This window comes from Homalodisca vitripennis, chromosome 5 (assembly GCF_021130785.1).
Source record: "Homalodisca vitripennis isolate AUS2020 chromosome 5, UT_GWSS_2.1, whole genome shotgun sequence".
Taxonomy (NCBI): domain Eukaryota; kingdom Metazoa; phylum Arthropoda; class Insecta; order Hemiptera; family Cicadellidae; genus Homalodisca; species Homalodisca vitripennis.
Genome location: NC_060211.1, coordinates 9,870,934 through 9,885,806, shown reverse-complemented (window position 1 = coordinate 9,885,806; position 14,873 = coordinate 9,870,934). Strand labels below are relative to the sequence as shown.

At 31.9% G+C, this 14,873-nt stretch overlaps 1 protein-coding gene across 2 annotated transcripts in view; it reads right to left on the bottom strand.

Moving 5' to 3' along the window:
- Nucleotides 1-10,759: 10,759 nt before the first annotated feature.
- Nucleotides 10,760-14,873, bottom strand: part of LOC124361786 (oxysterol-binding protein-related protein 1-like) — a 140,004-nt gene continuing 135,890 nt past the window's right edge. For both annotated transcript variants that reach the window (XM_046815761.1, XM_046815762.1), the window contains exon 23: nt 10,760-14,763. In XM_046815761.1, the coding sequence (XP_046671717.1) occupies nt 14,661-14,763 (103 nt within the window). In that variant the 3' untranslated portion in view covers nt 10,760-14,660. The remainder of the gene's footprint in view (nt 14,764-14,873) is intronic.

The following is a 14,873-nucleotide window of genomic DNA, read 5'->3' as shown; positions in this document are numbered from 1 at the left end:
TTGGGTGTTAATAATTATGGTCGCGAATTCTTTGAGGTCGAAATATGTGGGTTTCTCGCTTCAGCCGCTATACATCGCGGACGGGTGGTCTGTCACAACCTGTACAAATACATTGCACATTCGAGGATATAACAATCATTTAGCATAAAAGTAGACCAATAAAACATGTAAGTGTTGGTGGCAATAACAGCCCCTCTTTGGTGAAGTACTCGTTACGACCCTGTTGTAATCAAGGCATACCAGAGCACTTACAAGGGCACTGACCACTGTGTGCTGGCCAAACACTTATCTTCCAGGAAATAACGTCTAATCACGCACACCCCCGCGACCAAGATGGCGACCTCTTATTGTTTCGTTGCTTGAATTTCTTCAACAAATTATCAAATATCCACATATACATAAAAGGCAAACCGAGCAATAAGGAAAGTAATACGACAATATGAAGGAATCTTGTATATCGCATTTGGTTTTGGTAAGATAATACATTGTTAAAAGGTGTAGAGCAGTAGTCTTAGGATTTACCCAATTCAAAGCAAAGTTAAACCTGAAAAATACATACGTCCCATTTTTGGACGTGTCACTCAAATATATAATTGAAATAGCCACCAGTAAAGCTTAAACTAATGTGTGAAACTAGCTGTTTCCCGCGGCTTCGTTCGCTTTCCGTAAGCTTTGCCCGTATGATTACTTCTGGTTCAACGTAATTATATTTCCAACGCCGATATAGAGTTTACCTTAATGCCACGATCAAGAAAATCTGTATTTGTTTATAGCCATTGTACACGTAAATGTACTTTGTTATAAATAGTGGTCTAACACTCAAGCTTTATGTTCAACCACCAGATTTTTATTTGAAAGACAAATACATAAAAACTTAGCGCCTTCAAATAAGGTTTGGCTATTTAATATACGTCTCTTAATTGCAGTTTATAATGTGCAGGCGCTTTGATAACTTTTATATTTTGCAGCGCCGCCTGGTGGTGAGTTACATCAATAGGCATAGCATATAAACCTTCTACGTGGAAAAATACATATACATACACATTTTCATAATGATCGGTCCAATAGTTTCTGAGTCTATAAAGGACATACAAAGAAATATATATATATATATATATATATATATATATATATATATATACATGTATATATACATTATATGTGTGTGTGTGTGTGTGTGTGTGTGTGTGTGTGTGCGTGCGTGCGTGCGTGCGTGCGTGCGTGCGTGCGTGCGTGCGTGCGTGTGTGTGTGTGTGTGTGTGTGTGTGTGTGTGTGTGTGTGTAACGAATATAATGTCCCATCCACTTAAGCTATTTTGATTATCACACAAAACAATTTTAACCTTCAAATTTCTATATACAACTGAGAGTAAAACTATAAATAATGTAATATCAAAATTTATACACTGTTCAACAGGCAAACAAAAACTCACTACGAGTCTAAAAATGCATTTAGATGCTCGAATAGAACTGATACGAGGTGTTTTAAACAAAGGGAAAGTCTTAAAACTGCTAATAAAATTTTTGTTTTCTTAGTATACTATACATAAACCAAGAGTGCCCTACAATCCAAGAAAATCCCTAAGGATCCATTAAAGACGAAAAATTACAAACTGAGACACGTGATATGAAAGTGCTGTCATGCGTGTTGCCTAAATTCGACTAAGCATAGCCACGTTAAAAATAAAGATATACCCCAAAGAAATACTATAATAACTATGTACATTAAGAAGAGTAACACGTTTAAAAAAAATGTGTACTAATATTTTTTTTTAATTCGCAGACATTATATTTACATTGTGGGAATAATACTCCAAGTAGAGAAAATAGACCTCTCTTCCATAAATTATTGTTCTGTAACGCTAGTCACAATCGTACAATTTTAATAAGAAGCAAGATTTTCTGATTAGAAAAATGCCAAAGCACATTAAATATAGGACGAATATATTAAACATTAAGACATGAAGTGTTTGAAAGTCAAATAAAAGCACAAATAAATAACGTTTTGGTTTGGAGTCCGAAATATATCAAAACTATATGCCATAACTTCAAAATGGCATTACGCAATTTTTGTGAAACAGTCTGATATGAAAAATCGATTACCAGGCTAAAATCGGTTATTTCGTTCGGCCAGTAGCGAACATAGAAAATGTCCACATAAAATGTTCGCATAAATGTTCGTTGTTGTGTTTAATGTTCGCATTAAATGTCTATTTTATGTACGTAATTACATCTGGATTTACAGATTTAATCTTAGATAATCTAGAAACAAATTAAACATATCCTTGTTTAAAGTTGCTGATGGAGATGGAGCGCAGAGGGTGTAGCTTTATTGTCGTACAGCCGTACAGCAAGCACCACAATAGCCTCCTTGTGTTGGCCACAAAAGCCATAACAAACAATAAAAACTGTCACACGTCAAGTCCCGTGCCTGTTTCCATTAGTAAACATTAATAACCCCGAAAGTACACTTACAACAAGGGCACTCTTGTCCTTGATTCTTAATTGAAACAGAATGGCCTAATGAGTAATGAATGACTAACGAAAGACTAGTATTGAGTAATCTACTACTCTGGCATAATTACTGTAGCTGACAACACAGACAGTTGACATGGACGACCCTCTAATGAGCTGACAAGCAAGCTTATTAATACAATGAGCTTCCCTTTTAGTCGATCGAACAATGGCAGTTTGCTAGGAAATGTGACACAATCGAATAAAATAACGAAGTTCTAATAGATAAAGCCTTGCGGTATCTCGTTTCCCAAATTGGCCACACTTGGTTATTCCCTATAAAGCCACGCATTTTATTCCTTTAGAATTTTTGATTCCAGATTTTTATTCATAATTAGTTTTGTTTGCAGTTATCTATAAAATAAAATAGTGATTAGTTCAATGAGTAGTACTTTGGTTGCCTTACTGATGTTCTTTTGAGAATATCAATTCGAAAATGAAAACAACAAATATATGATTTATTTCAAAACGACCCCACGATCAAGGATTTTGTTTAGGAGCGCATATACGTACAGTGATTGAAGCAATGCATGAACTAGTTTACCAGCCAAAAATTTTTTATTGACAGATGCCCCTCCCCCTTCGAAACCGCAAGAGAAAAATGATGATATCCTTAACAAGAATATAAATCTACTTAAAACTTAGCATTATATCACATTACACATTTCGTAAATTTCGAGTTCGAAGACCTGAAAAATAATTACACTATATTGATTTATACGTATTACAGTTACTTCCACCCAATCGTACTACCGAACCCAGACCATGACTGGTTTAGCTTCGCGGTGTGCGTACACGTTGAGTTGTGATTCTGGGAAGCTTTATCATGGTAGTCGCAATTTAGCCGTAATACGGTTAGACCTAATTAATTGTCAAGTCAATTACTGGCGATATAAATATTATAAGTTAAATATTCGTTTAGAAAACAGTGTACATACTCATATTTTATTTAAGGCGTAGGTTAGAACACTACTTTATAATTATTACACTAATAATAATAACAATAATTTATTAATTAAATTATACACATAAATTATTTCGTTAATATGATACTAATTAATTTGAACCCTCTTTCTTAACAGTTTTTATGTTTTTGTAATAAACAAATTCATGCTTATTGTATAAATCCTAATCCTAACACTAATAATATTATAAATGCGAAAGTGCCTTTGTTCGTTTGTTTTGTTTTCACGCCATAACCATTTAAACGATTGTACTGGAATTTAATTGGACATTCTTAGAGTCCCTATGATGAATATCGGACTATTATTATTTCGAAAATCTCTCTGGACTACGCCCACTAGTCTCTAATTCAGCACAAAATCCCATATTGGACTCTAAAGTTGTTTGTTTTTAACCAAAATAGGTTTTGAGACCTATGTATAAATTGTCTTAAACAGGGGCAAAAGGAAAACTCAGCTGTGGCATAGTAAATATAATTAATTTGAACCAGAAATGCTCCTATACGCGCAAAAGTTGACGTAAGAGTTAGTCCCTCATCCTCTGATCGTCTAACCATGAACGGTGATATAATACATATCTGGTCGTATGCTTACTTATGTCTGTAAAATATCATAGGGGACCATTATATTACATTATGAGTGCTTTGATTAATAGACTAAAGACTTGGTTTATAACAATTGCGGGTGAAGCCGTGGGCAACAAGTAGTAAAATTATATACCGTAGTATCATGGCCTTCTTGGCTAATAGATTTTGTGTACTAAGCTTAAGAATTTTCGTTTGAGCTAGAATACTTTGGGACATGTGCAGATTCGACCCTATTCATGCAAGTTCACTTTATGCATCGCTACATTAGTAGACAAGTACATATATCTTCATGCACTTTATTAAGTAGTTGATAAGAAGGTATAATGGTAGATAGAATTATGTATAGTTCTGTTTATCTGTAATATACACTTTTGCCTATGTCTCAAAGTGTTCATATTTTTCAAACTTGGCCAATTAATTAATCACATTATCAAACTTAATTTGCAGTGATCAATCCATTTGATTGAATGTGAATTGTTAGATAATTATTATCAAATCTTTATCAAACCACTTAATTTAAGATGGATCTAATGATGTCAGGGCTTATTGGATATTGATAAGATCTTATCAAGTTTTTATCAGGATTAGTCAGAAATTTTCAAGTGGGAGGAAGTTGTTATCAAGAGTGTCTACTTCAAATGTGTTTTTATATAAACATTCTTCCCAGTCACCAAGCTCTCTGCCTTTGTTGTTCATACCTAGGGTTAATTTTCAGAGGTATAAATATGTGTAACCCAATACAGTAAAGTCTTGCTTCCCAATCCCCAGTAACTACATATATCATCCTATTTTCTCGGTTTATATACCTAATCATTATGGTATGCCTCATCAGTTCAAAACCGACCCAATGTATGAAGTAAAATACTGTATAATTTCTCTAAGGGGAAAATAACTTTTATACTAATTTTGTGATGAGGAATAAAGGTGAAACCTCTTGCAAAAGAGTAAAATTTCAAATTCAAATCAATCAATGATTTATGGAGGTCACTAATAGAGGTTATTATTTTTTCAAGCCATTATAGTTTTTAGTATGCAGTTTAGTACCAGTATAAAAAGAGTAGTTAAAAAAAAATAATTAAAAATAATATTAATCAATTGGAAATATTTAACTAAATTTAAACAAATATATAATTTTAATTAAATTTGAGGAATTACAGTATGGCAACCTCAAATAAAACTTGATCAATTTATTAATAACACAATAAAACAATCAGTGTTGAACGATGCATTTAATTAAGTGTGAAAAGGTAGGTAGGTTTTATGATATATCAGCATATTTAATCAAAATTTATCCAATTATGTTAGAGCTTATTGGATATTAATTTGGTCTTATTAAACTTTTATCAGGATTAACCAGAAATTTTCAATTGGAAAAGAAGTTGGTATCTAGCGTGCCTACTTCAAAATTTATTTTTACGTACACATTCTTCATCAAAAATATCAATATTTTAATAAGATTTAAGAATTTAGTTTGGCATCTGGGGATCATGAAGAATTAGCTTGATTCTACCATTGTAAAGCAAAACTGAAAAAGATTTTAGAACACAGTCTACAATTTAGTCTAGTGAGAATAGCAGTATAATATTCTTTTTAGTCTAGTAGAGTTTCATAGTGGATGTAGTACAAAATTTAAGAAGTCTACAATATAATAGCAGTGAACTCAATTATTACTACAACAATTCCTAACTGATTCCAACCAAACCTGGTACTGTATTAAAATAATACTTAATCAAGCCTTAAATGAGTTTTAGTTAGGCTATTTCACTTAATTAAATCTTTCAGTATGGTTTCGGTTTTTATATTAAAAATACTTCTCATACTTATTTATAATGGACTTCCACAATTTTGAAAATAATATATTAATAAAGAGCTGTCACAACATCAACTTTCTTTAAAGTTGGATAGTTTTAAAACTTAACGCTTTCATGACGGCATGATCCACTGGTGGGTCACGCAACAATGGTTTTCTAATACTCTAGAAACTTTTGGATACTGAATCTTATCCAGCTTTTTAGACATTGAAAATATATTCACGAACACAAATAATCACTCCAGAACATTTTTATTGTAAAAGGAATTTACAGGCATTTTTAATGTTTGGTTGAAAATGCATTGTCATCTTAAAATGTATGATAATTTCAGATGTCGTGATTGTGTTAAGAACTATTAATTTACATCACAGAATATTTAAGGCATCTCAGAATAGCAAATACACACAAAATATACCAGTATGCAGTTATTTTTGGGAAATTTATTATTGTGTATTCATTGTTCAGAATGTGTAAAAATTAAAATCTAAAAATAAAACTGTCTTAAGGTTTTATTTTTATGAAAGAAAAGCTTTTTACAGTATAAATTTATACTGTAAAAGCAATAAATTTATATTTTGTGATTTTTTTAAGCTACAGAACTAATTTAGTTCTTTCTTGTGGTGGTACAGATATACTGGTTGATTGTAACAGTTTATTAATCCAGAAATGTTAAGAGTACTAACGACTTTTGAGAAAGTAATATAACGTTCCTGCTAGCAAATGAAAGGTGGTTGACTGCGGGTGTACATTATTGACATGACACGTGTATTTGTCAGCTAGCTGTTTGTCTGACTGCCGGCAACAACAACTCGCTATCAAGTAATCAATACCCACAATTGTTACGCTTTGTTCCTCAATTACTAGAAGAATAATCAGTGGCGAATGCATTCTGCATGAAATGAAAAATGTTTTTATTGAATACAACTAAAACATATTCAATTGGCAAGGTTAGGACTATTAAGTCCTCTCTTACACTTAACCATAAATTAATAAACTATACTATTACTGTAAAACAAGAGCTACAATACAGTTTACAGTACTATTTTACATTCAAAAATTATAATCTCTATTTATATAAAGTAACAAAATGAAATAAAGGTTCTCTATGAAACTAAAAATAAATAAATAGAATAAAACTTACAAGGAAATTAACAGACATTCATCCATCACCATTCATACAAAGCCATCGTCCCATACCCTATGCCACGATATCGTCAACCCGACGAGGCCCAAAACAGATGGTCCCTAAGCACCCCCCGAAACCGTTCCTGACTACGAATACCTCTGATATGATCCGGGAGATTATTCCAGAGTCGACAAGCAGAGACTGTGAATGATTTACAGTAATAGATAACAGAGAGGGTCCACGTCGAGTATTCCAATTGCTTGTTTCAGAAATGAAAGAAAAGCGTTCAGACAGATAGGAAGGGGAATAATTGTTATACAAAATAGAATGTAACATGCTGAGAATGTGGAACTGACGGAGTAGATTCAACTTTAACAGATGTAACCGATTGATGAAGGGTGTTATATGGTCATATTGTCTGAGGTTGAAGATAAAGCGAACACAATAATTTTGAGCACGTTGTAATCTGTCCGAAAGCTCAACCGTCATGTCATTTATAACTTCGCTACAGTAATTGAAATGGCAGAAAATCAGGGTCTTCACTAGCATTACTTTCAAATTCAAGGGTAAATAAATAGCAAATTGCTTAAGACTATGAATACCAGCAAATACCCTGCCACAAGTCTCAGTAACATTATCGGCCCAACTAAGAGTTTTTGTAATAGTCAGTAAAAAATTTTTGACCTTGTCACTGTATGAAAGAGGACGACCGTTCAATACGAGTGTAGAAGAGTTGTTCAAGTCGATACCGCTCAGAAGTCTGGAAGTTCCAATAACAATAGTTTGAGTCTTGACAGGATAAAGCTATTATTGATTACATTTATCTACACTAACTCGGAAATTATTATATTTATACTTCAATATTAAAAACAATTTCAATAGCAACACTCCTTCAGTTATATTTATGAATATTTCAAGTACAAAAGTTTACAATATTAAATTGAATTATAGATAATTGTACATAATAGATAAGAGAATGGATGCACTAGCTCAAAATACTAATATCTGGTGTGAGAGTTTTAAATGCAAGTCTTTCTCAACAAAGAGCAGAATGTTTCTTTACTTATTTTTGAGGTACATAAGAGTTGAAAGCCCACCTTTACATAACTATACAAATTGTATAGCCTTATCAGTTATCCCACAGTAGTCTAGACATCTTTCTTTCTAAAAATCAATGAGAGTAATTTCTGGGAAATTTATCTTCAGATTTAAATTACAGTGTAAATAGAATTATTGTTCCTTTTCAGCTGTTGGTATTACTAGTTTATTGATGTCAGAAAAAGTTTTTAATCCATAAATGATTATTCAAGTTTTCTGGAAAATATTTGGTCAAGATTATCTGATAAACATTATAGTGTTCACTGACATCATTAATACTCTGTGACACATGTAAAAATAGTCACGCATTGACACGTACAACAAGAATTCCCACACATTGTTTTATGTTTAACCTTGGAACTTGCTATTACACACGTTTATACATACAAGTATTTGGTATAGTTATTAAAGCAAGTAAAACTAATGAATAATATGAATTAACTAACCATGATATTCTCCGTTAGTAACACAACAACATGCGTAGGAGGGAATTTCTCACATCTTTAATATTCCTGAATAACAAAATTTTCCCCCTAAACTTTCATTTTCGAATTCTATAATTAAATTTCTAATGAGTTTTTTCTCATTCTAATTCTTCTTAGATTAAAACAAAAACTCATAGAAACAATTAAAACAACAGAAACCTAAACATTACACGATAACATGCATGGGCATGAAACCCCGTTAAATGACAATTAAAAGTCTGTATGTTGACTCCAAATGTTCAAGGTCAACTAAAGCTGTAACAGTGGTATGCAGGAGACATAGAGAAGGTATATCCTAGAGACGCATCCTCCAAAACTGTAGAAAAATTCATTAAAAGTGAAAAACCCTACCTCGAGTATCAATGCTTTACTGAGAAAAACTTCATGTTCTGCTAAAAAGGCTTAAAAAGGAAATATTGAAACATTACCCCTTCTTAGCTTCTTTATCTACAAAGATGTGTTTTTTCAACTTATGAACTGTGGTAGATGGCACTTATTACTATCCTGGCTAAAGTTGGTGCAAGAAAGGTGTCGCAGTGATGGTGTCAACAATGTAGATAGGTATCATAGTTACCCACTGACTGAGGTGGATGGATTTTACTACAATCAGGACTATCCTAAACTTTCCCACCAATGCTATTCTGTGAAGGTTACAGTGCACATATTTAGCCTGAAGAGCTCTTTTAATATTTGTTACAACCCCAACATGAATTACTGTAATAGCTCCTGCACATATTGTTTTCCGATAATTTTATTCTTATATATAAACTTGTTTAATTTACCAAACAAATCCTCCCCATTCATTTTTTTCTCTCTTAGGACAAGAGGCTTATAAATTGCAATTAGTCCTGTAAGAACCTTTGTGCTGCTTCCGGAGTGACAGGATATTCAGGATGGGTAAGGTTAGGGGGTTGGGGACGCCTCCTATCGAGATCTACTAGGAAGAATTAGGGCACTAATCTCAAAGCCATGTCTCCCTGGAAGAAGGGGAGGCAAACTCTGAACCAGCCTCTCTAGTCAAAGCAGGGGGTGGCACACCCTTGTTGAGGCTAGCAGAACCTCTGATACTTAGAGAACTAACCCTACCAACTCCAACAATCATCTCCCGCAGTAGACTAGACCTATCGAATTACCTTCGCATCCCAGAATCTCGACATTTGCAGTTTGTGATGTGCTGCTCCTGGTCATCCATAAGGTTGCCCAGATTTAAGGGACACATTGGTTTTTGGTGTGCCCAGTGTGGGTTCAACTGGAAGGTATAAACCAGCCAGAAGTGAACCCTGCTGGGTAACTTCCTGGTCATATGAGAAGATAAGAGCTCACAAAATAACATATCATCACTTGTTATACAATCATCACACCTAAGAAATTACATAAGTTGTGACGTGTTTGTAATGTATGGTTTTATCTATTTGTATTGCAAAGTATTTACTGCAATAGTGTTTATACTGTTTATAGTATTGTATATAAAGAATTAACAGTTTCTTTTACATTTTAAGCCATGTCTGATATTCTTTTTGACACAGTAATAAAATTATATCAAGCTGTTTCCGCTATTTTTCTCCAAATAAAGACAATATCCTTAGCTGCCGGTAAAATTAAAGTTTCCTGTACAATATGAGGTTTTCCTTTATAGGTTATTTTAAGGCTAACCTTGTAGGATATTTCAACAGCTCTTAGATGTAACCTTGTAAAGGAAGTAATAGCGTCTTTTAATGGATTTGGATTCCTCCGGTTTGAAAACTCTAAGTGCTTTTTTTTTCATATTTGCATGGTTTTTAGATCTTGTATTTTCTGTTTACCTAGAACAAGAGGATGAGGCAACCCCTAATTGCTCTCATTAGTTTTATTCTTGTAGCAAGTGAGTGCAATGTAACATGAAGATTCTTTTTTTCGCTCTCAATGAAATTTTCTCTCCAGTTTTTTTCTGATGCTGGTGATGTACCAATGACCAGTAGTAGTATACTTGGAGTGATTTGTATTCCATCAATACCACAGATTAGAACTGCTGTGTATATCTATTGTTATACACATATATTAATGGTGCTTTCTTAATGTTCTTAACATTAATATTAATGTTCTTAAACATTTTTGTATCTTATGAAAATTCTAAATCCCTGCGACAATTTTCTTACGACTTTAAATTTGGGAAATGGGACACATTCAAAGAGACATAAACGCATCAAATAATAAGTTTAATGCAGAAAGTATCAGACTGTTACAATATGAAAGCTTCAACAGCTGTGCTACGTGTCACTGGATTTGTATTATACAATGATTGCTGACGTCTTCACAATATCAAACTAGCTACAGTATTGTACACGATTCCTATGTTTGGCAATATACAATAAATTAAGCACTACTTATAATTTATCAGCATTAGGTGAGTCAATACTAAGGAAAACCAATTGAATGTAAATGTGGAATTTGATTAATTTTTATTGCTTTTGGAGTGAATAAAAGTTCTGGTGTATTTTAATTTAAATCTAATTTTTGAGTCAGAGTGTACCTTTACTTTTTACATTTTCAGTCATGAACGGTTTAATTTTAGGTGGATGTAAAAATATTAAACTGACACACTCTGAAGTATTTCTAAAAGGTTTTTTTTATTTTTGAGTACAGATTTTATTTACCTATGTAATCTAAACTGTTATTTAATATTACCTTTGGAAAGAAATTTTTCCTTCGTCAAAAGCTGAAGTTGGCCATTTTTCTAACCTTATGTGGTGACTCATAAATGAGCATTCTACCATTATTTTGATAATTTCTAACTGTTAATGATCACACACAAACAAACCTGAGCTTTCCAAGAAAAGTGCAATGGTTTTACCAATAAATTGTTTAGATGTATGAATTCAGAAGAAGAATATTAAAATCTTATCAACCTTGCTTTGTTTGTTCCAAATAAAACTATTGTGTTTACGCTATGAGAACCTATCAAACCCATACGAAAGTATTAAATCAGGCTTGATCAAAATTAGGTCATATGATAAAAAAAAATCTGATTTGGAGGATCAGCCAATCAGTTTTGATTAACCACCTGTTCAAATTTAGTAAAATATTTTGTTCGTCTGACAGTTTGATACTATGGAATTTAGGAAACTGCTTATAACACTCAAGTATTCCATTATATGGTTTTGGTTGAACATATTCTGCATTCAATAGTATGGATCTCCATAGTGAGGTTAAAATATCTTAAGATTTTAATTATGTTAGCTTTAAACGCAATGTGAACCAGAAAACTTAGATCATAATCATGACACAGCTGCATAAGTCTAAAAATTAAGATTTCTTAATCATAGATTAGTTCTTTGTGCCACGCTTTTTCTGTTTGTTTTGATATGTTTATTTTATTGTTTGCTTATTGTTTTTGCTCTGTGAAAGTAAAGTAATTTATGAAAAGCCGCCCTAGGTGGTTGCCTAGTTTTCCTAATGAACACCACCCCTGGTTGCAGCGTGGCAATCAAATAAGCATTTTTAATTTTAAACTTGGTGCCTTACACTCAGTTCCCTCATAATTATTTTTATAAATTCTCTAAAAAAAACTTCACAAAATATTGATTTTTTAATGTTTGTGTGTGATATATGATTTTTTTATAAATAAAACATTTAGTTTCTTGGAACTAATATGGCTATTTTCACACAGTGTTTACCTAATAGTGATCTGCATAACATTAATAAAAATAAATAATAATCCACAAAAGAAAGGAGGTCGTCATTCTGCCAGATGCCTGTCAAAGCTATTCATCCCGAACTTTGTGTACTGGTAAATATTTTATCACAATTTTAAAACTGTGCATATTTGTAATTATATTACATTTATTATTGTATTACCATTTTATACTAATCCAGTGATATAGTGATTTAAAATAAAGCCAATATCTAGTTTTACGATGCCGCATTGAATTCAATAACTCTGCATAACGCTCAGTTCAGTAAATTCTTTACCACACTGTGAAAAAGTGCTCGAAGCTTTCATAGATAGAGCTACATGAAAGATATAATTTGAACTGTTTCTTAAGTTTCACTACGATTTCTTTGTGTAATAGCTAATCACTTTCATCCAGTGTAGTTTATCTAATATAATTGAGTTCCGAATTGTAAAACCTACTGAAATTAATGTCACTCAGCATTTTTACTTATTTAAATGACTTATACATTATTATTTCACTTACGTGATTGCGACTGGAGGTGAAACAAGTATACGAGGTATTGGATAGTTCCTATATGCTACAATGGAACGTGTACTCGGTTAACAACTCAATGACAATATCTGCGGTTCAACCAATCCTTGATCTGTGTATCTTGTATTATATTTACAGAACATGTACACTATCAGCAATATACATATTATGTCTACTTTATACAACACTGTGTGTATTTAACTCATACAGGAAGTAAATAAACTATTACAGTCCGTCTATTTTGACGTAATACAACAAACGTAGAACTGACTATTTGCGATAGTTTCTACAGTTAAACAAATATATACTAAAATGGTAACTATCGTAACTTATTTTAAATAATTATTTGTAATTACAAATCAATAGTTTAAAGATTAAAAGAGATAGATTTAATAGCTTTCACAATTGGTTAAGGACTACACACTCAATGTCTTTTGATACTGGAGACTTTATTTTTTAGGAATATTTCTATCAGTTAAGCAATTGCTTGGCTTTGAACAATATTAAGTTGCATTAATACAAACTTGGAAATTTAAGAAAAATATATGGTGATAATTATATAAGGAAAGAGACGTTCCATACATTGGGTTTTGTTTAACGATAATGAGAATATATAATAAAGTTGTAGTTGTTCTTTAATAAATAAAGAAATAGTAAATTTTGGAACTGTTTGCTGGTTATAAATATAGAATCATAGTGCCTCATACTTTTGGGTTATTTGAATGATTTATTATTGAGTTTAAAGTTTCAAAACAGTTTAAGTACGTTATTTAAAACAATGCATTTATTTCTTTATTATTATTAATTATCGTCTTTTTGTAGTCAATGATACTAGAAGAGCTGTTAATTGAAGAATCATAAATCATTGTTCCAATTAAAATAAGTTTTTTTTATCTGACAATTTTACATAGAATGAACAATAACTTACGTTGTCATATCATAAAATTATATAAAAGTCAATAAAAGTAACAGTTATTGAAGTTTATAGCAAGGGTAAATGTGTTTCAAGTAATAAAATAACAATGTTATTTTTGTCTAACTACACGTTTCTACACCTACCACATAATTGGTCTAACAACATTGTACTAAACACATTAATTAGAATACAACTGCACAGAACAATGTCATATTAAACATTACAAAATACTACATGGCTAAATTAATTGTATTGTCACATAAACACCTACAGCAAAAATAATTTAATTTTTACATTCTTTACCCTTATAAAATTATTGTTACGTAAACTTTGAAGCTCAACAACGTTAAATTCTCCCAAAATGATTTAACTCAGGAAAATCTATTTTTTGGCGGTTTAAAAAAATAACAATTGCAGATCTGATATGTAAATCAAAACAGAAGTTAGCTATAGAATTCAGACATCAATTAGATAAACATATACAACTGTATTTAATTACTGATTACTCAAATCTAATTTCCAATTTAATTGACAAAATATTAAAGAAAGACATCGTTTATAGAGTGTTCAAAGTTGTTCATTACCTCATTGTCAAGATATGTTTAAATGCTAAATTAACACAAATAAGGAAGTTTCTTTATATAAAGTTATATAGTTTCTTTGTGAATAATTTATTTATTATCTATTGAAAAGAAAATGTTTTATTTATTAAATTGTAATTGTCGAATGTTTATTGTTTAGGCTACTTACAATGTTAGACAAGCTGGCCTCTTCTTTTCTCTTACAAATAAACATGATATGGTAACTATTAACGACTTTAACAAATTAAGTACAACTATAAACCATAATTGAAGATTGGCAGACTTTTCAATTCCTATTTGAATTGTCTCATTATCTGACCGTTGTCAAACGCTACGTCTCGTACACAGACATTATCTGGCTGTACTGTTTGCATTATTTAGAAAGTCAAGCCTGAGTTAAAATATGCTCGGTGAGTTAGAGAAGTTTCTATCCCAATAGCCGCCTGCGTAAAGCCAATCGTCTTGACCAGTGTACGGGTTGGCACCCTGACAGAACCACCTGGACAGAGGATCACAACTTATTAAGGATAAATCAACAAAACTTATTCAATAAACTATGTGAAAAACACTAACAACTGCTTCAAAATCATCTCAACAGTCTCTTTTTTA